Below are 26,166 nucleotides of genomic sequence, written 5' to 3' on the forward strand. Positions count from 1 at the left end.
CAACACATAATATGAGTGGCATTTTATTGTGTATGTTTACTTGTTTAGTACAGCGTTTGCTTAATTGTTCCATATAATTTTTTCAAAACCATTGGTTTTTCATGTAAATTATCAACATGTTTTTATCTTAAATAAATAAACATTGCAGAAAATAATAGTATGCAACTATTATTGCTCCGCATAATACCTAAAACTTATGTTTATTAGTTCACAATTTAACATGCTGAGAATTAAATGAGTCAAATTCCTATGTTTTTATCACTGGTAGCGAGGCAAAATTTCAATCTGTAGGAGCAGGGCCTAAATATGAACCGATTTGTCCCAAATTTGAAATTTGACTATGTTTATACCATACGCCTGAGATAAGATCAAGGGAGGAAACATTTTCAAAAAAAATATTTTATGATCCACCCTATTGCATAGACCCACCCTGCTATACAAGCATGACAAACAGCAGGAAGCCTCCAAACTCTCTGCCTTTCCCCATCATTAGCACGTCTGTGGGGCTCGAAACGCCACCCACGCTTGCACAATCCAGACCACAGCTTCCTTTGGAGGGGTAGAGACACTGCGCTGTGACGCCGGACAGCCGGTTGCTGCGAACAGAGCCTCCTCCCAGGTTAGTACAGGGTGAGTGCTACGCTGCAAGACCTGGCCAGCAACATTGGGGGCCCTCGAGGTTCTCTGCGGTGTTGGGCTCTCCTTTGTGGGAGCTTTTTAAAGCAGAGGTCAATAGGACATAAGTTAATAGAATCATGGTGTTGGGTGGCACCCTGAGGATCATCTAGTCCAACCCCCTGCAATGCAGGAATACGTCCCTTCAAGGGGTTGAACCTGCAACCTTGGCATCAGCACCATGCTCTATCCAGCTGGTCAGTGAGCACTTAGAAAAGGATGCTGTGATTGCTAAAACCCAGCAGTGGTTTCTCAAAAACAAGTCATGCCAGACTAATCTCTTTTGTTGTTGCTGCTGTGTTTGTTTGTTTGTTTTTATGGAGTTACAAGCTTGGTGGATCAGGGGGAGGCTGTGGATGTTGTTGTTTAGTCATTTAGTCATGTCCGACTCTTCGTGACCCCATGGACCAGAGCACGCCAGGCACTCCTGTCTTGCACTGCCTCCCGCAGTTTGGTCAAACTCATGTTGGTAGCTTCAAGAACACTGTCCAACCACCTCGTCCTCTGTCATCCCCTTCTCCTAGTGCCCTCCATCTTTCCCAACATCAGGGTCTTTTCCAGGGAGTCTTCTCTTCTCATGAGGTGGCCAAAGTATTGGAGCCTCAGCTTCAGGATCTGTCCTTCCAGTGAGCACTCAGGGCTGATTTCCTTCAGAATGGATAGGTTTGATCTTCTTGCAGTCCATGGGACTCTCAAGAGTCTCCTCCAGCACCACAATTCAAAAGCATCAATTCTTCGGCGATCAGCCTTCTTTATGGTCCAGCTCTCACTTCCATACATCACTACTGGGAAAACCCTAGCTTTAACTATACGGACCTTTGTAGGCAAGGTGATGTCTCTGCTTTTTAAGATGCTGTCTAGGTTTGTCATTGCTTTTATTTTCTTTTTCAAAGCAAATAAAAGCTGTGGATGTAGTGTATCTTTATTTCAGGAAGGCTCTTGTCTCGTCCCCCCTGATACTCTTGCGGAGAAGTGGGTAAAATGTGGACTGGGCAACGTAACTGCTAGGTGGATTTGCAGCTGGCTGAATGACCGTTGAACCCAAAGAGCGCTCACTTACGGTTCCTCGCCATCCCAGAAAATAGTGGGGTGCCTGGGCCTGTTGTTGTTCAACGTCTTTATCAACAACTTGGACGGAGGAATTGAGGAGATTCTCCAATTTGCAGATGACACCAAACTGGGAGGGGTAGCTAATACCGCAGAAGACAGAATCTGGATTCAATACCGTGTTTCTCCGAAAATAAGACACAGTCTTATATTTATTTTTCCTCAAAAAACCCCCCACGGTGGCTTATTTTCAGGGGATGTCTTATTTTTTAAATTACGGGTCCAGCCTAGCCTCTTCCTTGGCGCCCTCCAGAAATGCGCCTATCACTATGTATTATTTTCAGGGTATGGCTTATACAGTATTGCCCAAATGCTTAGAAATCCTGCTACGGCTTATTTTATGGGTATGGCTTATTTTCGGAGAAACAGGGTAATATGGTAACTTTAACGGATTGGAGACCTGGGCCCAAACTAACAACATGAATTTCAGTTGGAACAAATGTAAGGTTCTACCCGTAGGCAAAAAGAGCCAGCTGCACAAATAGAAGACGGGGGGGGGGGGACACCTGTGTAGCCCGTTGTACATGGGACAAGGACCTAGGGAAGATCTAGCAATGGGGACGGAAGTACAGTGGTACCTCGGTTTACAAACACAATTGGTTCCGGAAGTCTGTACTTAACCTGAAGCGAACTTTCCCATTGAAAGTACAGTAATGGAAAGTGGATTAATCCGTTCCAGACGGGTCCGCGGAGTACTTAAACTGAAAATACTCAAACCGAGGTGTACTTAAACCGAGGTATGACTGTACCATATTGGCCCCAATATAAACCGCACCAGCAAATAAGCCACACCTTTAAAATTCAATGGGGGGGGGGCGAGAAAGAAAGACAATTCAATACCCGAATGTAAGCCGCTCCCTTAAAATTATGCAGGCACTCACACCCGTAAATGGCAAATGTAGAAGAAAATTGTACGGGTACTAGAGACGACCTGCAAGTGGGTTAAACTCCTGTTCATAGCCCCGTAAATGCAAATTTAAAAAAAAATCAATACTGAGCTGTTAAATAGGGGGGGAGCAATGAACGGCATTAGAATTAATTGCACAACAGTCTCAAGCTCGCAAATCGGCAATAAAACATTTTTTTGTTGTTCTGTTTTACCGTATGTCTGTTTCAGCAGCAATATTGGAAAAGCCCATTTTGGTAAGGTCGCGAATTTAAGCTGCACTTTAACTTTTCGCAATAGGGATTTTTTTTGGGGGGGGAGTGCGGCTTATATTCAGGCTGATAGAGTATGGATTGTCTAAACACCTTCCTCCTGGGACCCGTATTTCTTATTTGGATAGGATGAATGAACTGTTCTAGCAGAGGACAGGGAACGATTGCAACATCTCTTAACAGCTGCCAGAATTATTATCTGTCAGAATTGGTGGGTGCGGGGGGGGGAGAGATAAGGGATTGGGGTGGGGGGTCTTGCGTACGACAGTCAGGTGTTAAATGCTGTTTAAACGTGTAATTCATAGATATCGTACAGTATCTTAAATCCACACATACAAAGAAAAAAAATAACCTCACATAAATCTACAGTTAAATATTAAATTGCTCTTTCCACATATTTTCTAACTAAACTAAGAGAAAATAAGATAAAGTAAAATAAAGTAAAGTAAACTTCCCATCATTTCCCAATGTAATTAACGTTTGTAATATTGAATGTACTTATAATTACTACCTTATTCTTAATATACTTTATAATACTTTCTTACAACATGTTGTACCGTTTCCCTTTCTTTCTTAATATTTACTTAACACAAGGGTCATTCGAATGCTGCCGTAGATGTTACATCACTGTTTTTGTAAATATCTCTTGAACATATCCCATTTTTGAATAAAGGGTTGTTTTGAATTACCCCTTAGTTTGTTCGTCAGTAGAGCCATTTCTGCGTAATCTAATAATTTGTTCCGCCATTCCCTTAATGCTGGTACTTTCCCCCCCTTTCCAGTTTGATGCAATTAGTAATCGGGCTAAATGTTTTGGCACATTTAACTGATGGATCCTAAAAGGGGAAGAATTGGGGGGGGGGTGGCAGCAGTGGCGTCAAAACTTTTTTCAACATAAACCAAGAAAACTTTAATAAATATATATTTTTTTTTAAAGGCTCCTTACTCCGTTGTTGCAGGAAACTAATGCCTGCATCCTGCTTCCAGTTCAAGGAAATCAAATTTCCCTGGTTTATTTTCCTGGGAGGACCATGTTTCTGCGGCTGTAATATTGTTTTAACAGTTCTTAATTCTGAATCTTAAATAGCTGCCCTGGGACCTTCCTGGGCTTGGGGGAGGAGGCGTGAGGCTTGGGCAGGATCCTGGAGCCCTGTGCAGCCCTTCCTTTGAGCATGTGCAGAGCGCCTTCCTCTGGCCTGCTGAGCCTTTTCCAGAGGAAAAAAAGCACTGACCAAAAAAGTACAGTAACAGTTTGCTCAACCCAATACAACCAAGGCAGCAACTGTCAATTGTATGTTTATTTTTAAAAATACATGCCAAAATAAATATATGCTCTGATATACTCTTGAAGGCTGAACAAGAATACACAACAAAAAGTGTCACATGAAAAAGCATTTTTCATGCATTCTTTCTCGGGGTGAAGGAACGGTGGAGCGTAAAATATTTGGATGCACACGGCTTTAATTAACAATCGGCTATTTTCGAAACAAAATAGAAAAATTCCTTCCAGTAGCACCTTAGAGACCAACTAAGTTTGTCGTTGGTATGAGCTTTCGTGTGCATGCACACTTCTTCATAGAATCATAGAATCCTAGAGTTGGAAGAGACCACAAGGGCCATCCAGTCCAACCCCCTGCCAAGCAGGAAACACCATCAAAGCATTCTGGACATATGCCTGTCAAGCCTCCGCTTAAAGACCTCCAAAGAAGGAGACTCCACCACACTCCTTGGTAGCAAATTCCACTGCCGAACAGCTCTTACTGTCAGGAAGTTCTTCCTAATGTTTAGGTGGAATCTTCTTTCTTGTAGCTTGAATCCATTGCTCAGTGTCCGCTTCTCTGGAGCAGCAGAAAACAACCTTTCACCCTCTTCTATATGACATCCTTTTATATATTTGAATATGGCTATCATATCACCCCTTAACCTTCTCTTCTCCAGGCTAAACATACCCAGCTCCCTAAGCCGTTCCTCATAAGGCATCATTTCCAGGCCTTTGACCATTTTGTTTGCCCTCTTCTGGACACATTCCAGCTTATCTGTATCCTTCTTGAACTGTGGTGCCCAGAACTGGACACAGTACTCCAGGTGAGGTCTGACCAGAGCAGAATACAGTGGTACTATTACTTCCCTTGATCTAGACACTATACTCCTATTGATGCAGCCTAGAATTGCATTGGCTTTTTTAGCTGCTGCATCACACTGCTGACTCATGTCAAGTTTGTGGTCTACCAAGACTCCTAGGTCCTTTTCACATGTACTGCTCTCAAGCCAGGTGTCACCCATCCTGTATTTGTGCCTTTCATTTTTTTTGCCCAAGTGTAGTACCTTCAGATACACTGAAATACCTTCAGATACACTGAAAGAGAAGTGAGAGGGTGGGGAGGGGTATTACTCAGAAGGGTAGTGGGAACGGGTGGTTGGCGAATAGGTGTGGTGAACTTGTGGACGACTGTTAACGACTGCAATTGGTTTTACAGGAAAAAGCAAGGGGTGAGATGGCTCAAAAAAATCATAAAATCATTTTATCACAACTCATAAAATGCCAATGCAAACAGAAGCAAGGCCGATGTGCCAGAAGCGATAAGAGCAGGAAAACTTGAAACAAGGAAGCGAGGAAGGTGTTCCGCTCCAGAAGCGTCAATGAGATTTAGCTGAGATTCCTGCATTGCCGTGGGTTGGACTAGATGACCCTTGGGGTCCCTTCCAACTCTAAGATTCTACGACACATTCCTCTGTGTGTGTGTGTGCGTGTGCCAGTGCCACCACCCGCTTTGGGAACCAAAGGGGCCGATTCTGTTTGGAAGCCTCCGTATTGGATGAGAACCTCTTTGCAACGTGCCCATTTCATAGAATCTGAGTTTAGCCCTCTTTTTGCAGCAGGTGGGGGTTGGAGCGGGAGCCTGGTGGGCGGAGCCAGCGATGGGCGGAGTCAGAAGAGCATCTCCTCTGGCTATTAGGGGGCGGAGCCTTGGCTTTGCATTCCCCTCTCATTTCCTACACCTCCTTGGGCAGACCAGCCTCTTGCTCTGGGCCTCAGCAGGTAAGTGAGCAGGTGGGCAGGGTGACAACTCTTGGAGTCAATGGTAGGGTGCCTGTGCTCTGGCTTCCACAATTGGAGGGAGCAGTTATAAGGAAAAAAAACTGCTCCTTTTCCCCATTTCTCTATTGGTAGGAGAAAATAACAGAGGCCAACCAGAGAATATTGAGAAGCAAAGCGGCTAAGTGGCCTTCGGCCTGCCTTGGCATAAGGGCAGACTTTGCTCGTCTGCCTGAAATACCGTTTTTACTGGTGTCTAACGGGCCATCGAATCTAACGCACACCTCGGTTTTCAGGACCTTGAAACCAAAAAATGTACTTGCTGGCAAACGCAAATATGCCTTTGCATCCAATGCGCACACCTTGATTATTGCAACGTAACCTGGCCAAAAAAGAGGTGAGCATTAGATTCGAGTAAATACGGTAACTTCTTGCAAGCATGAGAAGATATAGGCCAGGGATCAGCAACCTTTTTCAGCCGTGGGCCGGTCCACCATCCCTCAGACCATGTGGTGGGCTGGACTATATTTTTTTTGGGGGGGGGGGGATAAACGAATTCCTATGCCCCACAGATAACCCAGAGATGGATCTTAAATAAAAGCACGCATTCTACTCATGTAAAAACACCAGGCAGGCCCCACAAATAACCCAGAGGTGCATTTTAATAAAAGGACACATTCTACTCATGAAAAAACATGCTGATTCCCGGACCGTCCACGGGCCAGTTTGAGAAGGCGATTGGGCCGCATCCAGCCCACAGGCCTTAGGTTGCGTACCTCTGATATAGACTTTTAAGAGCGCTTGGGGGAATCCTTGCAGGGCAAGAGGGTTCGAAACATCCCGCTTTGGGATTTTAAGAATCGGGACAAAGCCTGTATAATTTCCATCAGGATACAGACCTGGGTGGTCGCCTGGGCTGAGCGGGCAGAACACCTGCTTGGCATGCAGAAGGCCCCGGCCTCCAAGCAGGGCAGCCCTGAGACCGAAGGGTCCGGTTCAGCAGCTTCTGAACGCTCGGTAATTCAAACCAGCCTTTCATTTGAACCGCGAGAAGGTCCCAGGTTCAAAATCCGGGGAGGAATTGGGCCTGAAGCCGTGCAGAGCCCCTGCCAGCCAGTGTGGGCACTGCTGGCCTACATAGAATCATAGAATCGTAGAGTTGGAAGAGACCACAAGGGCCATCCAGTCCAACCCCCTGCCAAGCAGGAAACACCATCAAAGCATTCTTGACATATGCCTGTCAAGCCTCTGCTTAAAGACCTCCAAAGAAGGAGACTCCACCACACTCCTTGGTAGCAAATTCCACTGCCGAACAGCTCTTACTGTCAGGAAGTTCTTCCTAATGTTTAGGTGGAATCTTCTTTCTTGTAGCTTGAATCCATTGCTCCATGTCCGCTTCTCTGGAGCAGCAGAAAACAACCTTTATCCCTCTTCTATATGACATCCTTTTATATATTTGAACATGGCTATCATATCACCCCTTAACCTTCTCTTCTCCAGGCTAAACATACCCAGCTCCCTAAGCCGCTCCTCATAAGGCATCGTTTCCAGGCCTTTGACCATGAGATGAACGCTCAGTGCTCTAACCCAATGTTAGGTCATTTCTAGGATGCTCTAGCCGTGGTTCTGCCCCCTGCAGATTGTACAAAGGTCGCTGTTCTCTGGTTGCCAACTCCCTCTGCTGCTTGTGGAACAAACAAACACCAGCCACCTGTTGTTCTGGGGCAAGTCCTGCAGAGATGTTCCTTTGAGACCAGGCTCCCTTCGATCTGTAAAGACCCTCGTTCACGTGTTTCAATCCTCCAAAGGTCTGTTTCCTTGCCCTTTTTATCCGTTTCGGTGTGGTTTTATAAGGCTGCCTTACTGGTTTCAGCTCGTGCTTTTTGTGGTTACGGAATCGTACAGAAGTGGAGGGTTGGGGTGTGTGTGATTCCAGTGCCGGAATCGCGGCACATGCTTCCGTTTAGGGAAGCTTTTAATGTTTAATAAATTATCGTATTTCAATATTCTGTTGGAAGCTGCCCCAGAGTGGCTGGGGAAGCCCAGCCAGATGGGTGGGGTATAAAGAATAAATCATTGTTGTTATTATTATATAATCAAATCACACCCTATATTCCAAATTATACAAATTATTCAGTAATTAAACAATCCAAATATTATGCCAAATTATAATTTTTGGGGGGAGACTAAACCATGCTCTGAGGTTGGAGGCGATCTGGACATCTCATACTTCTACTGCTTCAATATTCATTTCTGATGGTTCCCGTAAGTCATTCTGGTGTTAATCCTCTTGATTTCCCACAGCCTCTGAGTTCTTCCAACAAGCGAGATAAATCAAACAATATATTTCTGTGTGTTTTTATGTCCAGGATTCCCCTGTATAAGTTCGCAGCATCTCTTCACAGGCTGGTATTTCTGCCAAATCAGTCCAAGAATCCTCACATTACATGCAGATTTAGGTGTCCATTCCATTCTGTCCAGATAAATCCAGTCAAGGCATCCGCCCCATACTTTCCCCAAACCATAGAATCATAGAATCATAGAGTTGGAAGAGACCACAAGGGCTATCCAGTCCAACCCCCTGCTCTGGAGCAGGAAACACCATCAAAGCATTCTTGACATATGCCTGTCAAGCCTCTGCTTAAAGACCTCCAAAGAAGGAGACTCCACCACACTTCTTGGCAGCAAATTCCACTGTTGAACAGCTCTTACTGCCAGGAAGTTCTTCCTAATGTTGAGGTGGAATCTTCTTTCTTGTATGTAGTTTGAATCCATTGCTCCGTGTCCGCTTCTCTGGAGCAGCAGAAAACAACCTTTCACCCTCCTCTATTTGACATCCTTTTATATATTTTGTTGTAAAAATTTTGCAGAGCTACACGGCCCTAGAATTAAGTGGATCCTTGACCCAGGAAGAGTCCAGGTATCCTGGCAAGCAGACAAAGTTTAAGCGTCTCCTGCCCACCAAATAACAGAGACCAAACCAGGACGTGCGAAGCAAGGCACTTTTATTTTTGCTGTTGCAACAGGGTCCTTCCTCTCACACAGGAGAACAAGGAAGGAACCCCAAACAAAGATGTCTTGCCCTTAAAAAGAGATTTGAAATTGGTTTCAGCCCACCCCCCAGAAGCATCATCCATATGTCACAGAAGGGGTGTAGCCCAAGACCCCCCCTCCCTAGATTCATCATAGGTACATCATGAAAGGGGAGGTCTGGTGGCAGTAATCTGAGCACCCTGGACCCTGCCCCCTGCCCCCAGAACCTAATCAACAAAATTGAGAGATATTTACATTTCCCTGTTTCCCAGCCAAGTTAATCACACCCTTTTGTCTGGCAGTCAGGTATCAGGATGCCAGGGATTATCACTTTAATTCCTGAGACAATGAGAAGGTTCCCCCCACCCCCCTTCTTCCTTGCAGAGGAACACCTGGTCAGAGAGAGTCAAAATGGTGTCAGTCAGGCCTGTTTTCCTGTGCTGCTTCAGACATGTTTCTGTACATTCATGTACATGTTTTATGAACAATTATTATATATATATATATGACCTCAAAATTCTTATAACAATATCCCCCATTTGGGGCTATAATTTTTCTTAAAAATTGTTGCCCCACAAAAGAATAACCAGATGTGTTGTTTTAGTACTTTGGGAGAAGCATTTCTCAAAAATGGTCTACGTATTTCATTTAACAGGATGGTCCACCAATATTGACTGGAAAGTGCAGTTTGTTTGTTTACCCTTTTGTGTGTTCTTCAGGTGTCAAAAGCTAGCTCTCCTCTGGTTGCACACCTCCATCGTGGCACAACAGCAACAATCCCTGGTGAATCCCCTTAGGGCTTTCATATTGACCATGTCGCCTGGCACCCCCCATAGCTGCCACAGGTTTGGACATGTCATGAGAGAGATGCCTTTGCCTTGGGCTTCCTATGGGCCTTTATTATAGGCTCTGGCCTTGCACTGTAGGGAGTTGCCCAGTTGCTCTTAAAGGAAGAAAGCTACTTGCACCTTGGATACACTTGCCCAATTAGAACTGACCCAATTAGAATTTATACAGCCCCATAAAACATGTCCAAATTAGTCAAATTTAACTCTAAAAGGGATCATTCCTGTTAAATCAAGACATAAATACCTACATTTATCTGGTGTTTCATGGATCTTGGGGCTTATTCTTGGTAAAATGATTTAAAACAATCTAAAATTGTGTAAGAAGGCTGGCACACTGCAGAGTGCCAGGTGGGACAAGAAAACGTGGTCATAAGTTGATCTAATCTAAATACTGGACTATGCAATATCCTGATCCTTTAAAAGGCATACAATAATACAAAAAAAATCATTGGGACACTATACATTAAACATAAAAAAACAATTAAACACAAAATTGGTTCACCCCCCCTCCTTGTGGAAATAACATACTGTCAGACATAGTTCAATGTTTCTGTCGAATATCACACAACATAAAACATAATCATATATCAGTTGTATGTCTTGAGGCCATCATGATCTTGAGACAATTCCGGCTGCTTTTAAATCCTAGGGCACAGAGTCTTGAGGTCAAGGAGAGAGAATGTCCTTGCAATTCACTTTCCCCCTTTGTCCCAAAGTCATTTGACACATTTCAGTGTTCCTATATAACACATAATGCACAAAACCTTCAAATTATTAATTATACGCCACTTGTATATCTTGAGGCAATCAGGTGAACTTGAGATAATTCTTGCTGCTTTTGCATGTATCTCCAACAAGGGGGTTTTCTTGTCTGCCTTCGAGTCACTGGGAGGAAGTTAACAGTACTTCTATGCCAGCACTTCTAAACCTTGCTGAAACGTTATAGCTTTCTAGGTCCTCCTTCTTAGGTTGTGATCAAAGAGATAAAATGTCAATTTGGTTTCCTGTAAAACATCCTTTTGAAAATAGGCCTGCAGGGGGTTGGGGTTGGAAAGGGTTGGAAGGGATCTTGAGTAATCTAGTCCCCCCCTTCTGAAATATGGGGATCTCAACACTATCACTGCCCTTAGGATACACATACATTTGAGTACAGACGCCTGACTGGGAAGGAAACACAGGCTATGCCCTATCACGGAAGCACATGTGTGTACTAAGGGAAAAATAAGGAAGGGGAAGATTAAAAGTACCAACGTTATATAGAAGCCTTTAGCAAACCTTAAGATTGGATAAAGATTGGGAAATGTTCAAGACTTTCATATGTGCTTAAACTTTAAACCTTAATAGACAATGTGATAAAAACTTATATAATCACTCCATAAAAAAAAACAATTACACTCTTGTTCCAACTCTGAAAACCAATAATCTTTCCTTGCCAGAAAGCAGAGCTGGGCTGAATTTCAACCCATCACCACATCAGACACATTGCCTTTCACATAGCTCTAAAATGGGGGTTAGAAGGGACCCTGAGGTCATTTAGTCTAACCCTCTAAGATACAGGATTCACAAGATTTGAATGAAAATACCAACTTTATACAGAACCCTTGAGCAGATGAGTTGTTTTTTTCTTAAGAGACTGATATTAGGAGCCCAACAATAACCCTTCTGTCCAACACAATTGAAGTTAAAACTAGACTCAGATAGACAATTCCTGGCTATGGAAGCTCTACCTTTGACAAACAATTCACCTTTATAGGAATAGCTGTTCAATTTTCCTTTAGTCAATATTCCTCTAGTCACTTGGAGGAAGACTCCCTTTTAGAGCCTCTCTCAATAACAAACATTTGCACACCTCATGAAGTGAACATTTTCAAGTTTCAAAATATTTTCAAAGCATTGAGCAAGCATTTTCAAACTTACTACTCTTATTTTCCTTCATCCTGCCCCCTCTTTTTACTTTTGGAGAGGAAAAAATGGCCTTCTACAGCCTCTTTAAAACAAACCTTTACACACTACCTCCACTCTTTTAAATATTTGCCATTGTTTTTGGGTTGATCAAGCCCTTACATAAGATTATTTAAGCAAGCTTGCCTTATTATTATATTATTTTAAACTATGCATGCTTTAAAAAAGGCAGTCTGTGGGTGTCATGGCCAAATTTTACACAAACCCCTAATTTCCTAAACCTGGATTATATCTCTCATTTACTTTAAGGGGAACAATGAACTATAGCAGACACAAGGATCAGACGCACATACACTTCACAGACAACACAGACAACATGTAACATGCAAACATATATAATTTTATACCATAACATACTTTGTAGGATTCCTCACAAAACTTTTCTCATTCAGAGTTCACCAGGGTTAATTTTAAAGCGGAGATTCACTGTATGTTAAAGGAACCTCCTGGTAGCCATTTCCCCTCATCTGGGTGGTCCATAGTAAATCGGACCCAGTGTTTTTTTCTTACAAAGTTTTTGCAATTGGTTCCCTTCAAGCTTGTCCGCCCCGGGGATTTCGTGCCAATTTAAGAGAACGAATTGGAGTGGACTTTCATCCTCAAAGTCCTTACCGGAGCCAAGCCTCAGTTGTGCTTTGCCTCGGTTGGGAGTCTGGGAAAGGAATTCCTTAGAGTGGGTTGCACCCATTTTACTTAAGCCTTTTTATACTGCAGTTCGGGTCCCCGACCCTGTTCCTGGACACTCTTAACTTCCCGAGTCTATGACTCACCCCCACGTCCTAGTGGTGTTCCTGCCTGCCGTTCGCGTGCACTAACTACTAGGCGGCCTGGTGCAGCTAAAACCCTATTGGAACCCTCCCACTGGTCATCAATTGCCTGAGGGTTCCACAGCAACTTCCCTGCCTCTTACACACTAGACTCAGGTCCTACTGAACGCTTGCCTACGCAATGTCAGGTCGGAACTGAGGAATACAGAGGGTCGCCGTGGCAGGGGGGCGTCTTCACCCGAAGATTAAGAGCAGAGGAATAGGAAACAGAGCTGGGATAGCCAGATTCCCAGATTGGTAGAAAAGCGACAGTTTGCTCAGACTTCTGCTCAGTTTGGCAGAAGGGAGCTGGGACAGTCTTTCTAAGCTCTGCGTTTAACGTAAAGACTGTTGCCCGGGACCTCAGTTCTACTCTGTAACTGTGCCTGGCAGCCTTGCTGCAACTAAGGTCCAAAGAGGAGAGTAGAAAAGGATAGTCCAAGTGGAGAAATAGATTTTTAGTTGCTGTGGTTCTTAGCTCACCCAAGGTGTCCCCTTTTAATACTCACGACCGATCCTTTCAGTCGAATCCCGTTGTCTCCAGCTTCCAACTGGTTCCTGAAAAAAAAACAGCCTTGTCCCTTTAAACGTTGCTTCGTCCTGGGGGTCCCGCTTGGACTCTCAATTACTACCAAGTGCCTCGGGTCCTGAGGTTGGTTTACCCCCCTGCAAAAGAGGCAAGGGCGCGCTGGGCTCCCCTTCCTCAGTGAACCCGGAGCTCAAGGCAAAACTGGGTCCCCGAAGTGGTCGCCAAACTGTTGTAAAAATTTTGCAGAGCTACACGGCCCTAGAATTAAGTGGATCCTTGACCCAGGAAGAGTCCAGGTATCCTGGCAAGCAGACAAAGTTTAAGCGTCTCCTGCCCACCAAATAACAGAGACCAAACCAGGACGTGCGAAGCAAGGCACTTTTATTTTTGCTGTTGCAACAGGGTCCTTCCTCTCACACAGGAGAACAAGGAAGGAACCCCAAACAAAGATGTCTTGCCCTTAAAAAGAGATTTGAAATTGGTTTCAGCCCACCCCCCAGAAGCATCATCCATATGTCACAGAAGGGGTGTAGCCCAAGACCCCCCCTCCCTAGATTCATCATAGGTACATCATGAAAGGGGAGGTCTGGTGGCAGTAATCTGAGCAGTCTGGACCCTGCCCCCTGCCCCCCCAAACCTAATCAACAAAATTGAGAGATATTTACATTTCCCTGTTTCCCAGCCAAGTTAATCACACCCTTTTGTCTGGCAGTCAGGTATCAGGATGCCAGGGATTATCACTTTAATTCCTGAGACAATGAGAAGGTTCCCCCCACCCCCCTTCTTCCTTGCAGAGGAACACCTGGTCAGAGAGAGTCAAAATGGTGTCAGTCAGGCCTGTTTTCCTGTGCTGCTTCAGACATGTTTCTGTACATTCATGTACATGTTTTATGAACAATTATTATATATATATATATGACCTCAAAATTCTTATAACAATTTGAACATGGCTATCATATCACCCCTTAACCTTCTCTTCTCCAGGCTAAACATGCCTAGCTCCCTAAGCCATTCCTCATAAGGCATCGTTTCCAGGCCTTTGACCATTTTGGTTGCCCTCTTCTGGACACGTTCCAGCTTGTCAATATCCTTCTTTAACTGTGGTGCCCAGAACTGGACACAGTACTCCAGGTGAGGTCTGACCAGAGCAGAATACAGTGGTACTATTACTTCCCTCGATCTAGACGCTATACTCCTATTGATGCAGCCCAGAATTGCATTGGCTTTTTTAGCTGCTGCATCACACTGCTGACTCATGTCAAGTTTGTGGTCTACCAGGACTCCTAGATCCTTTTCACATGTACTGCTCCCAAGCCAGGTGTCCCCCATCCTGTATTTGTGCCTTTCATTTTTTTTTTTGCCCAAGTGTAGTACTTTACATTTCTCCTTGTTAAAATTCATCTTGTTTGCTTTGACCCAGTTGTCTAATCTGTTAAGGTTAAATCAGTTGCCATTCAAACATTAGCCTTTGCAGGGAAGGGTTTTAGTTAAAAATACAAACGTAGAATATTGAAGACTCACCTCCCCACTTGGACAACAAACTGGTCTGTGCTTTCGTCCATAGTGGCGGCCCATTAAAACTGCATCATAAATCCCATAAAAGCCGTGTTGGTCTGACGTAGTCGAAACAAAATACAAAAATTCCTTCCAGTAGCACCTTGTTGTTGTTGTTTAGTCGTTTAGTCATGTCCGACTCCTCGTGATCCCAAGGACCAGAGCACGAATAATACCTGACAGGACACACTCCACAGATAACCAATCCTTAACCCTTCAAAAATTAGGAAATGTCCCTTGAACAAATAAGCACTTTATTTGAGTTTGTAATATTTGGGCAGCGCAGCTTGGAGTCGTAGGGCATCTTTAGCCTCCGGCTAAACACTGAGACCCCTTCCAAGCAATTAGCAAGAAGTTCTTGAGGAAACCAAAACTTTACAACTTGCAAATCACTCAGAGAAAACTGAATGCAAATCACTCAGAGTTGGAACAGGGGCCGGGACAGTTAAACTGTGTGGCACCAAAGTCTTCTCCATTTCCACAGGCTGCTCCCGGAGGGAAAAGCAAATAGAATGTATTGCTCAAGGCTTGTGAACTCTGAGCGCGATCTGTTTTGCATGTGTTGTAAATTTTAAGGTTATATATATATATATATATATATATATATATATATATATATATATATAATAATTGTTCATAAACATGCACATGAATGTACAGGCACATGTCTGAAGCAGCACAGGAAGACAGGCCTGACTGACACCATTTTGACTCTCTCTGGCCAGAATCACACACACATTTCCACATGACTTATCAACTTGGGAGCCATAATCCTGTAAGCCGGAGGCTCTGCCAACTGGACATTTCCCCATCAATGGTGCCAGACTACGAGCCATCTCATTCACAATGGAAGACTCCTCCAAACAAAAGATAGTGATCAACTTTTAGGAAAACGGTTAATTTCTCTTTGTGTTTAGGAATTCACACCTGGGAGGGGTAAGAGGAGGACTAGGAGAGGTGTCAAAGGTGCTCAGATTTCTACCTTGAACCCTCCCTTTTTGTGAGGTATTGATTAACTAGCTGTGATGTAGGAATGATGTATTTTGGGGGTGTTTCTTGGTGGTGGGAAAACTGATAAAAGTGGAGGTTCTCTTTTGTTCTGGGTTCCTTCCTTGATCTCTTGTGTGAGGGGAAGCACCCTGTTGCAACAGCAAAAATAAAAGTCTTTGCTTCTCAAAATTCTCTGGTTGGCCTCTGTTATATTCTCCGACCGATGGAGAACCTCATAAGGGCAGATTTTTGCTTATTTCACGTGCACAACCCAACTTGCGATGTACCTGTCAGGTTTGGGGCTATCTTCCTGTTGTTGCAGGGTGTTAACGGAAAATCTGAGGGCTCCCCTTGGACAAAACAAGACTCCAGCCAAGAATATCAGAGCAAAACAGCAGCCAGTAGACTTGGCCTTTATTATTAAAGAAAGTACTGTCGCGACAGGGCCCCCACCTGCAACAAGGTGAAGCAAGATGGAGACCCCGAACAAAGGGGGTCTTCCCTTTTTATTAGCATCCCACCACCAAGGTACACCTCTAAAGATACATCACTAATATGTCACTAATATGTCATCGATACATCACAGAAAGGAGGGGTCCAGAGATAGAAATTTGAGTACCTGGCCAGTTTCTCCTGGCCTCTTCTCACCCCCTCACAAAGAGAAGTTTCACAGTCATTATGAAGGTGATAGCTGTTCTTTGATTTGATCCTGAGTCAATCCAGTTTGGGAGGAAAATCCATTGTGTAGAAGATTGTCTGGCACAGTTGGAGGTGGAAAGTCATGTGTTGCATTGGGTGAACCCTCCAAGATCCCCCCCTTTGATAGTGAACCTATGTATTATAAGAAGAATGAAGGGGGGGGGGTTCCTACAACACAGGAATTTATTTACAGGTAGGTAGCCGTATTGGTCTGAGTCGATATTTTGGTATGAGCTTTCGTGTGCATAGGATTGGTATCTGAAGAAGTGTGCATGCACACGAAAGCTCATACCAAAACAAAAACTTAGTTGGTCTCTAAGGTGCTACTGAAGGAATTTTTTTTATTTTACAGGAATTTATGTCAGGGAAACCAGGAACTTGTCAATATTTCTTTTGTCTTCCTTGATGGGTGTGAGGTGGCAGTCAAGGGACAAATTTGTGATGATGTAATTTTAGGAGTGCTGCCGTGGGTATCTTTGTAAAACTGATAAAACTGGGAGCCATCCATTGTTCTGGGCTTCTGCCTGCTTCTCCCATGTGTTGCAATTTTTGACTAAAGACCAGGCCCGCTGGCGCTGTTTCGCTTCTCTATTCCTGCCTGGTGTCTGTCTATATTTGGTAATCCAAGCGAGAGCCCAAGGATTTTCCTATAACATTGTAAAGCAGGGAGGGGGACTCTGTTGCAACGGAAACCTAAAGGCCTGCCTTGCTTTCCTGAACCGCCTCCACTCCTAGAATCATAGAATCATAGAGTCGGAAGAGACCCCAAGGGCCATCCAGTCCAACCCCCTGCCAAGCAGGAAACACCATCAAAGCATTCTTGACATATGCCTGTCAAGCCTCTGCTTAAAGACCTCCAAAGAAGGAGACGCCACCACACTCCTTAGCAGCAAATTCCACTGCCGAACAGCTCTTACTGTCAGGAAGTTCTTCCTAATGTTGAGGTGGAATCTTCTTTCTTGAAGTTTGAATCCATTGCTCCGTGTCCGCTCCTTTCAATCGGTAGAGCGTGAGATTCTCCATCTCAGCTTCGCGGGTTCGAGACCCACACGGAGCGAAAGATTTCTGCATTGCAGGGGGGGGGGTTGGGTGTTATAGACTTCCAGGGGTTCTTTACCTTTAACCTTTAAGGCAACGTTCGCTCTCCATCCTGCAGCCATTTCCCGGTCATCTCCCCGCCAAAGGAAGGGCAAGGGAGAGAGAATTGCAAATCGTATTATTGCATTATACAGCTCACTTCCTTGGACCCTTTCCAGAATCTCATTAAGTTGCTTTTAGCAAACAGACAAGGCTAAGAAAGCTCCGTATTTGCACACTGGAGTTCAGATAAAGCACCTCAAGGAAATATGCAAGGGCCTTGGGTAAACAGAGCCTTTGCAAAAAGATCTTGTGCTGCTACCGTGCTTTCCGGGGAAGTCACCGGTGCTTGGAAGCAGTAGCAGGCAGGCCTGGTGGACCCTGCTCACCTGGGAGGGACTGGTAGGGCAGAAGGCAAGGAGGCCACCAGGAGGTGGCGCCAGACTCAGGAATGGGCAGCTGAGCTAACTCATCCTTGTTCTCTTTCCCCCCCACCTTCCTCCCTGCTGTCTTCTTCTTCTACAAGGGGGACGCCAAGACGGAGGAAGAGGAAGAAGAGGAGGAGGAGGAAGACGACGGCAGCCAGGCTCACCCCTTCAACTCACTGTGAGTAGAATCCTAAAACTGCAGAGCCGATAGGGACCCCCAAGGGTCATCCAGCCCAACCCCCTGCTGCAATGCAGGAATCTCAGCTAAGAATCACTGACAAGCCTCTGCTTAAAAACCTCCAATGAAGGAGAGACCGCCGCCTTCTGAGGGGGTCTGTTCTTCCGGGAAACAGCTCTTTTGGCACCAGAGAGTTCTTCCTGATGTTTAGTCGGAATCTCCTTTCTCGCGATTTGAATCCGTTGGTTCGCATCCTCCCCTCAGGAGCAGCAGGAAAGCAGGCTTCCTCCCTCTCCCATGGGGAAGCCTTTCGGATATATAAACCCAGCTCCCTAAGCCGTTCCTCATGAGGCATCGTTTCCAGGCCTTTGACCATTTTGGTTGCCCTCTTCTGGACACGTTCCAGCTTGTCCGTATCTTTCTTGAACTGGGGTGCCCAGAACTGGACACAGGACTCCAGCTGGAGTTTGTCCAAGGCGCCCAGATTGCACAGAAGAAACGGCTCCTTGCTTTGCTGTGCGTACATTGTAATATCCACTGTCGTCAGACTGGTCCAACTCCAGGCGCCGAGACTTCCTGCCTCTTTGAGATTTACGTCCTTTCTCGCAATGGGATAGCACCGTTCTGAGTAATTGTTGTTTTTAAGTCTCTTCTCCCTCCCATGACAGCCTTTTAGTCAAAAACGGACGGCAGCGAAGAGAACACCTGCTCCCTCCTCAACGCCTCTCCTCGGTAAGCTCCAACTTTCACAGAATCGTAGGCTTGCATGGGTCCCCTGGAGGTCATCCAGCTTGACCCCCTGCAACGCAGGGATCGCAGCTGGAGAAACCCTGACAGGAGGCCACCCAGCCTCTGATAAAAAATGAAGGAGAGGTCCATCACCTTCCGAGGGAGTTTGATCTGCTTTTGAACTCTGCATGGCGAGGGCTTCCCCGGGTAAATGAGACAACATGCAACAACCCAGCTCTTCTGTGTGCTGCAGGAGCCAGTGAGTGAGCTCTGTCAAAGCAGAGCAAACCCTCGGCTCCTCGGCACACAGCGCGCAATTGAACTGCGGAACTCCTTGCCACATGAGGCAACGAGGGCCACGAACTTAGATGGCTTTGAAAGAGGACTGGACCAATTCATGGAGGAGGAGAGGGCAATCGACGGCTACTAGCCAGGATGGCTGTGCTCTGCCTCTGCCGATGCTTCCAAATGCCAGCTGCTGGAAACCGCAGGAGGGGAGAGCAGTCTTGTGTTCGAATCCTGATTGCAGGCATATATTTTTTTGCCCCATTGAGAACAGGATGGTCTGCTTTTACTGTAATTATTGGTATGTTTTAAACAGAATTTATGTACGAATATAGTTTTAATCGGTGCTTTTTTTTTCCTGGGGGGGATGCATAGGGGACGCATACTCCTAAACATTTTGTGAATCTAAGTTTGGCTTCATTGAGGGGCAGTATTTCAGTAAACGAGAGTACCCCTAAACATATTTTTTTAAATAAATAAAAAATAGCACTGGTTTTAATTCTATCAAGGTTTAATTGTCTTTTAATGACAGATTTACCCCATATTTTTAGCCTGTTCCTGTTTGTGTCTTAAAGCTTCCTGCCCATCAGGGGGGGAAAGGCAGGGTATAAATAAATATACTGTATACTGTAATAACGCTATACACCTCCCTAATGGGCCTCCATTTAAGGAACCCTCCCCTCCTGCGATTCCCAGAAACTGGCGTTCATAAAAGCATTTCCAGAAATTGGCGTTCATAAAAACATCGCTCCCTCTGACTGTGGAGGCAGAAGAGAGTCATCCTATCTAGTAGCCACCAATGGCCCTCTCTTCCTCTGCGAATTCACCCAACCCTCTTTTGAAGCCACAGCATCTTGTGGCAGGGAGTTCCGGAGTTCAACCGTCCCTCCGCACGAAGGAGGGCAGAGAGCGAAAGGGACAGGTGGTTTGTATTTTAGAATTTCTGTTTCTTGGAAGCCGCCCAGAGTGGCCGGGGGAACCCGGCCAGATGGGCGGGGTATAAATAATAAATTATTATTATTATTATAACGAGTTGAAAAATATACATTTAAGGCAACTTACCCCAAAAGACCGGAAGCTTTTTTTTTTTTTTTACTTTTTTCTTACTAGGGATAACTGAAGCAGATATCTCACCCCCCCTAAACCCAACTCCAACCCCTCTCCCCGACAATTCCCTTTCTTTACACATCCATGGCAGCGTGACTATTATAAGCACAAAAATGTCGCAACGGCGTGGTACCTACTAAAGCAGCTGATATTGATGGAACATGTAGAAACGGCAAGTTTGACGTGTAAAAATTAGAGGTCGGAAAGAGTGGTATCTTGAAGGGGATTGGGAAATGTTTGCAGGATGCTGTAAAAACGTTTGAACGCAAATAGGATTTGAGTAAGGGCCTGATTCCTTAGGGGGCGCAAAAGCGTCCTCAGTCCCCACCAGCTGACCTGCCTCCTCCTCTTTCTTCCGGACAGGTTTTCCCCGCCTCAGAATGCGGAGGACCCACCTGCTCTGCACGGTGATTCTTGGGGGCGTCCTGACCCTCGCTGCCTTGCATTGGCACCTCGCCCGCATGGAGCCCCAGTGGGTCCCCGAGCCCTGTCCCTGCTGCGCCACCTTCCAGCCCCCGGCGCTCGCCAACGGCACCACCCTGAGCGACGGCACCTTCACCTACCACCTCAACCTGGACATCTACAACGACCTCTTCCCTGAACTGCAGCGATATCAGTGCCGGGAGCTCACCTGCGAGCAGGGCTGGTGCCGGGAGGCCTCCGCCGCCCCGCTGCTTCTCCTGGCCATCAAGTCCCACCCAGGGTCCAGCACAAGGAGGGCGGCCCTGCGGCGCACCTGGGCGCGGCCGAGGGAGGTAGGGGGCTTCCGGCTTCGGCACGTGTTCCTGATGGCCATGTCGCCCAGCCAGAAGCAGATGAACCTGGCGATGGAGGAGAACGATGAGTTCGGGGACATCCTGATGTGGGATTTCACAGAGTCGCACCACAACCTCTCCCTGAAGGAACGCTGCTTCCTGCAATGGGTGCACACCAGCTGCCCGGGTGTGGCCTACATCTTCAAAGGTACGTCATGGGCTGGCTGGGGCCAAAGGTGCCGGGCAGATGTGCCAGGAAGGAGGCCTAGCTCTTTTAGGCAGGAAGAAGCAGGTGCACGAAGATAGGATGGGGGACACCCGGCTTACTAGCAGTGTACATGTGAAGATGATCTAAGGGTCTTGGTGGACCACAAAAGCTGAACGTGAGCCCACAGTGTGATGCAGCAGCAAAAAAGGCTAATGCTATTCTAGGCTGCATCGACAGAAATAATAGTGTCCCGATCAAGGGAAGCAATCGTTCCGCTATATTCTGGCTTGGTCAGACCACGCCTGGGAATCCTGTGTCCAGTTCTGGACAGCACAATTTAAGAAGGATGTTGACAAGCTGGAAGGTGTGCAGAGGAGGGCGACCAATAATCATTGCAAGTCATGATGTGTCTGTCTGTGCGTGTGTGCTATGCAAAAACCACAATGCAGGAATAATAATAATAATAATAATAATTCTTATTTATTTATACCCAGCCCATCTGGTTGGGTTTCCCCAGCCACTCTGGGCAGCTCCCGACAGAACATTGTTGTTGTTTAGTTGTTTAGTCGTGTCCAACTCTTCGTGACCCCATGGACCATAGCACACGAGGCACTCCTGTCTTCCACTGCCTCCCGCAGTTTGGTCAGACTCATGTTCGTAGCTTCGAGAACACTGTCCAACCATCTCGTCCTCTGTCGTCCCCTTCTCCTAGTGCCCTCCATCTTTCCCAACATCAGGGTCTTTTCCAGGGAGTCTTCTCTTCTCATGATGTGGCCAAAGTATTGGAGCCTCAGCTTCAGGATCTGTCCTTCCAGTGAGCACTCAGGGCTGATTTCCTTCAGAATGGATAGGTTTGATCTTCTTGCAGTCCATGGGACTCTCAAGAGTCTCCTCCAGCACCATAATTCAAAAGCATCAATTCTTCGGCGATCAGCCTTCTTTATGGTCCCGCTCTCACTTCCATACATCACTACTGGGAAAACCATAGCTTTAACTATACGGACCTTTGTAGGCAAGGTGATGTCTCTGCTTTTTAAGATGCTGTCTAGGTTTGTCATTGCTTTTCTCCCAAGAAGCAGGCGTCTTTTAATTAAAAACATGGTAAAAGATCAAACATAAAAAACTTCCCTTCAGGTGTCTTCTAAAAGTCAGATAGTTGTTTATTTCGCTCGTTGCGAGAAGTCAAGTTGCAGGGAACCAGACAGAGGGCCTTCTCGGTAGTGGCACCCGTCCTGTGGAACGCCCTCCCAGCAGATGTCAAGGCAATAAGTAACTATTTTACTTTTAGAAGACAACTAAAGGCGGCCCTGTTTAGGGAAGTTTTTAATGTTTGATGCTGTACTGTTTTTAATATTCGGTTGGAAGCCGCCCAAAGTGGCTTGGGAAACCCAGCCAGATGGGCAGGGTATAAATAAATTATTATTATTATTATTATTATTATTATTATTATTATTATTATTTCCTTGACATTTCATGGGAGGGGTGTTCCACAGGGAGGGCGCCACCACCGAGAAGGCCCTCTGCCTGGTTCCCTGTAACCTCACTTCCCGCAGGGAGGGAACCGCCAGAAGGCCCTCGGAGCTGGACCTCCGTGCCTATCTAGCTCCATCCTTATTTCAGACATTGTGGTATATTGGCATGACACCATGTTTAGCTGGTGATATATCATGCCGTTGAAAACGAGATATCGCCCTGCGTTTGTGGGATGTGCTCATGGGACCTTGAATGTTAAAACGAAACAAAACAAAACAAAAAACGAGGTGGTGCGTAGATTTGCTTTGACCTGCATTTGCCCATCAAGATGGCCACTGGGGATGAGTTTACGGGGCCTGGGAAAAGTGGAGGGGGGGCCCTCCGCTACTAAAGCACTTTTGTGTTGGTTATCCAGGGGACGATGACCTCTTTGTGAACCTGCCGGCGCTGGCTGAGTACCTGGCTCAGACCCCCAACGCCTCCCGCTTCATCCACGGGAACATCCAGCTCCACTCGGCCGTGATGCGGGTCGGGAAGTACGGCGTCTCCACTGCACTCTACCCGCAGCGATACTACCCCAACTTTGCCTCTGGAGGGGGCTTCGTGGTGCCGGGCCCCCTCATCCCCGCCCTGCACCAGGCCTCCCTGGAGCTCCCCGTCTTCCCCCTCGACGACGTCTACATGGCGTTCCTAACTCTGGCCGCCGGGATCCCCCACCGCCACGACAAGCGCTTCAAAGTTTGGGGCATCCCCAAGGACGACATCGCGTTGTACCGGGAGGCCCTGACGGTGCACGGGATCTCGACGGAAAGGATGGAGGAAGTGTGGCAGGAACTCCGGGTCAGCTGAGTGGCGGAGGCTGGTCTGTGCCTGAGCCCCTGGGGCGGAAGGCAGAGGGGGGCCAGCCTCCCTTGCGTTCCCGAGCTAGACTGCCTGCTCCCAGGGGCATCGGACATCTCGCAGAGGCTCGCCGAGACACCCTCAGACAGCAGAAAGGATCCGCCTGGCCATTGCCCTGCTCCTCAGGAGCACCTGCGCAGACTAGATTGTGCAAAGTTGCACACCCTACGTGCAAAGCACATTCCCACCTCCCCTGGGAACAGCGCAGTGTGTGTGCAGGTGGGCCCTGCGCACAGCCCAAAACATTGCCCCGTGTTGGGGGGAGGCTGCCATAGACAGCCTCCAGTTGCTCGTGGGCGACAGGAATCCGAACTTTTGCTCAATCTTCGGGCACGGAACAGATGCCCTGAACCCATTCTCCCATTCTGAATACACCTGGAGAATATGAAAGTTACAAGGGGAAGGTTGATGTTTTCACGCGTGGCCGAACTGGCGACTGCGCTGACAGGAGCGTGACGACGACATTACATTTTTATGCATATGGAAAGATACATATCTCTCGAGTGCATTGAGTTATCCCAATCTCTGAGAGGTGCAAGACTCTAGGCCAGGCATCCCCAAACTGCGGCCCTCCAGATGTTTTGGCCTACAACTCCCATGATCCCTAGCTAGCAGGACCAATGGTCAGGGAAGATGGGAATTGTAGTCCAAAACATCTGGAGGGCCGAAAAGTTTGGGGATGCCTGCTCTAGGGGTTTTTGGTACTTCGCCAGGGTTCAGTTTTCAGGGAACGAGGGGCAGACAGCAGAGACGTTGGTGTCTTTAGGATAAACAATTTCTTTGCATACATATATAACAACCTGAGCCTACGATGGAGGGGCTCAACAGCATTCACACCCCAAAACGGCCTTGCTTCTCCCATAGCCATAGCCTTGCATCCCAGCAGAAATCAGGCCTGGCGCTGGCTTTTGTCCTTCTAGCTACCGGCCACCTGTTTGCCCTCTGGCACAGAGCTCCTTTCTGATGGTAAGAGCTGTTGGAAAGGGGGGGGGACAGTCTTCGTCAGATGGTGGCAGATAAAGAAATATTGGAATATGATACATGACGAAATTTAAAAATTGATAAAAACAGCACACAGTAAAAGACCTGGATCTTACTTACTAGGAATTTTGAACAGAGGCATCCCAAGTGAGAAAGTTAACATCTTTCTATACGCAACAACTGCAGCGAGAGTGTTGATGGCTCAACATTGGAAAGAGAATTGCATTCCGACTAATGAGGAACGGTTGATTAAATTATGTGAATATTTAGACTTAGCAAAGTTGACTGACTGGGTAAGACCAAAACATATAATTCAGGATCAGAGGAAATCCTCTTTTCTTATTTCTTTCTTTAATTTGCTCCTTTTTTTTCTTTTCTTTTTCTACCTTTCCTTCTTTTTACTTTGTTTTGTTTCTTCTTTCTTTTCTTTCTTTTTTCTATCTTTCCTTTCTTATTAAAATGAAAAATGTGTTTATAAGTAATGAGTGTGTATGTATGTGTTAATTCGTAAGATTTTGCGGGTGTTTTGTATGTGTTTTGTAATAATTAGGTATAATAAATTAATTTTTTTTAAAAAAAGAAAAAAGATGGTGGCAGACTCTCCTTCCTTGGAGGTTTCTAAGCAGAGGTTGGGTGGCCATCTGCCATGGATGCTTTAGCCGAGGTTCCTGCATTGCAAGGGGTTGGACTGGATGACCCCTGGGGGGCCCTGCAAACTCTACGGTTCTCTGTTTCTGTGTGCAAACAGAGCGAGTCCAGGCAAGTCTCGACATTGCCAGGAAACCCAATAAATTCCAAACTGTTTCTTTCAACCCCACCCCGAAAACAAATATATTTTGCAGAATTGTACTCTGCTGTGTCCTGTAAGCAAAGGCAAACTGGTCCGACCTGACAGCTGCTGACGGATGATGTGGCAGCCGCGAAGGTGATCGTGATCCCAGAGTTGGGGTTGGGGCCCTTCAGGAGAAAGCACCAAGCAGGGGTGGTGAGCCGAGAGAGGCAGGAGCATAAGAAGAGCTTGGCTGCAGGATCGGGCCAAATTGGGCCCATCCAGTCCAGCATTGTTGCCCCAATGGGAAACCCGCACACACCGTGGCAACTGGCCACCTGTAGCCCTGTCCACGAATCTGGACAGGGGAAAAGAAGGAAAAGTAGAAAAAGAAAAAAGCCAATGCAATTCTGGGCTGCATCAATAGGAGTATAGCGTCTAGATCGAGGGAAGTAATAGTACCACTGTATTCTGCTCTGGTCAGACCTCACCTGGAGTACTGTGTCCAGTTCTGGGCACCACAGTTCAGGAAGGATACTGACAAGCTGGAACGTGTCCAGAAGAGGGCAACCAAAATGGTCCAAGGCCTGGAAACGATGCCTTATGAGGAACGGCTTAGGGAGCTGGGTATGTTTAGCCTGGAGAAGAGAAGGTTAAGGGGTGATATGATAGCCATGTTCAAATATATAAAAGGATGTCATATAGAGGAGGGAGAAAAGTTGTTTTCTGCTGCTCCAGAGAAGCGGACACGGAGCAATGGATTCAAACTACAAGAAAGAAGATTCTACCTAAACTTTAGGAAGAACTTCCTGACAGTAAGAGCTGTTTGGCAGTGGAATTTGCTGCCAAGGAGTGTGGTGGAGTCTCCTTCTTTGGAG

At 46.2% G+C, this 26,166-nt stretch overlaps 1 protein-coding gene across 6 annotated transcripts; it reads left to right on the forward strand.

The window, feature by feature from the left end:
* The first annotated feature begins 498 nt into the window (after positions 1-498).
* LOC118094177 (N-acetyllactosaminide beta-1,3-N-acetylglucosaminyltransferase 4-like) lies at positions 499-25,105 on the forward strand. 6 transcript variants are annotated; one of them, XM_088655257.1, is made up of 5 exons: positions 499-619; positions 18,002-18,081; positions 18,750-18,813; positions 20,566-21,165; positions 23,054-25,105. In XM_088655257.1, exons 4-5 carry the CDS (start codon positions 20,583-20,585, stop codon positions 23,485-23,487), a joined length of 1,017 nt encoding a protein of 338 aa, XP_088511383.1. In that variant the 5' UTR covers positions 499-619; positions 18,002-18,081; positions 18,750-18,813; positions 20,566-20,582; the 3' UTR covers positions 23,488-25,105. The 6 variants fall into 6 exon arrangements, with proteins under 6 accessions (XP_088511383.1, XP_088511384.1, XP_088511381.1 ...); XM_088655255.1 differs by lacking the exon at positions 499-619 and adding an exon at positions 7,654-7,785; XM_088655258.1 differs by lacking the exon at positions 18,750-18,813 and having other exon boundaries at positions 502-619.
* Positions 25,106-26,166: the final 1,061 nt, after the last annotated feature.

The sequence above is a fragment of the Zootoca vivipara genome, chromosome 12, assembly GCF_965207765.1.
Source record: "Zootoca vivipara chromosome 12, rZooViv2.hap1.1, whole genome shotgun sequence".
Lineage (NCBI taxonomy): Eukaryota > Metazoa > Chordata > Lepidosauria > Squamata > Lacertidae > Zootoca > Zootoca vivipara.

Bases quoted from the DNA above. Each gene is read 5' to 3' on its own strand.
- LOC118094177 (XM_088655253.1), top strand. From the start codon at position 19,246: ATGGCTGTGCTCTGCCTCTGCCGATGCTTCCAAATGCCAGCTGCTGGA. The intron at 19,397-20,565 runs GTATGTTTTAAA...TCTTCCGGACAG, and splicing joins TGCTTTTACTGTAATTATTG to GTTTTCCCCGCCTCAGAATG. The intron at 21,166-23,053 runs GTACGTCATGGG...TTGGTTATCCAG, and splicing joins TGTGGCCTACATCTTCAAAG to GGGACGATGACCTCTTTGTG.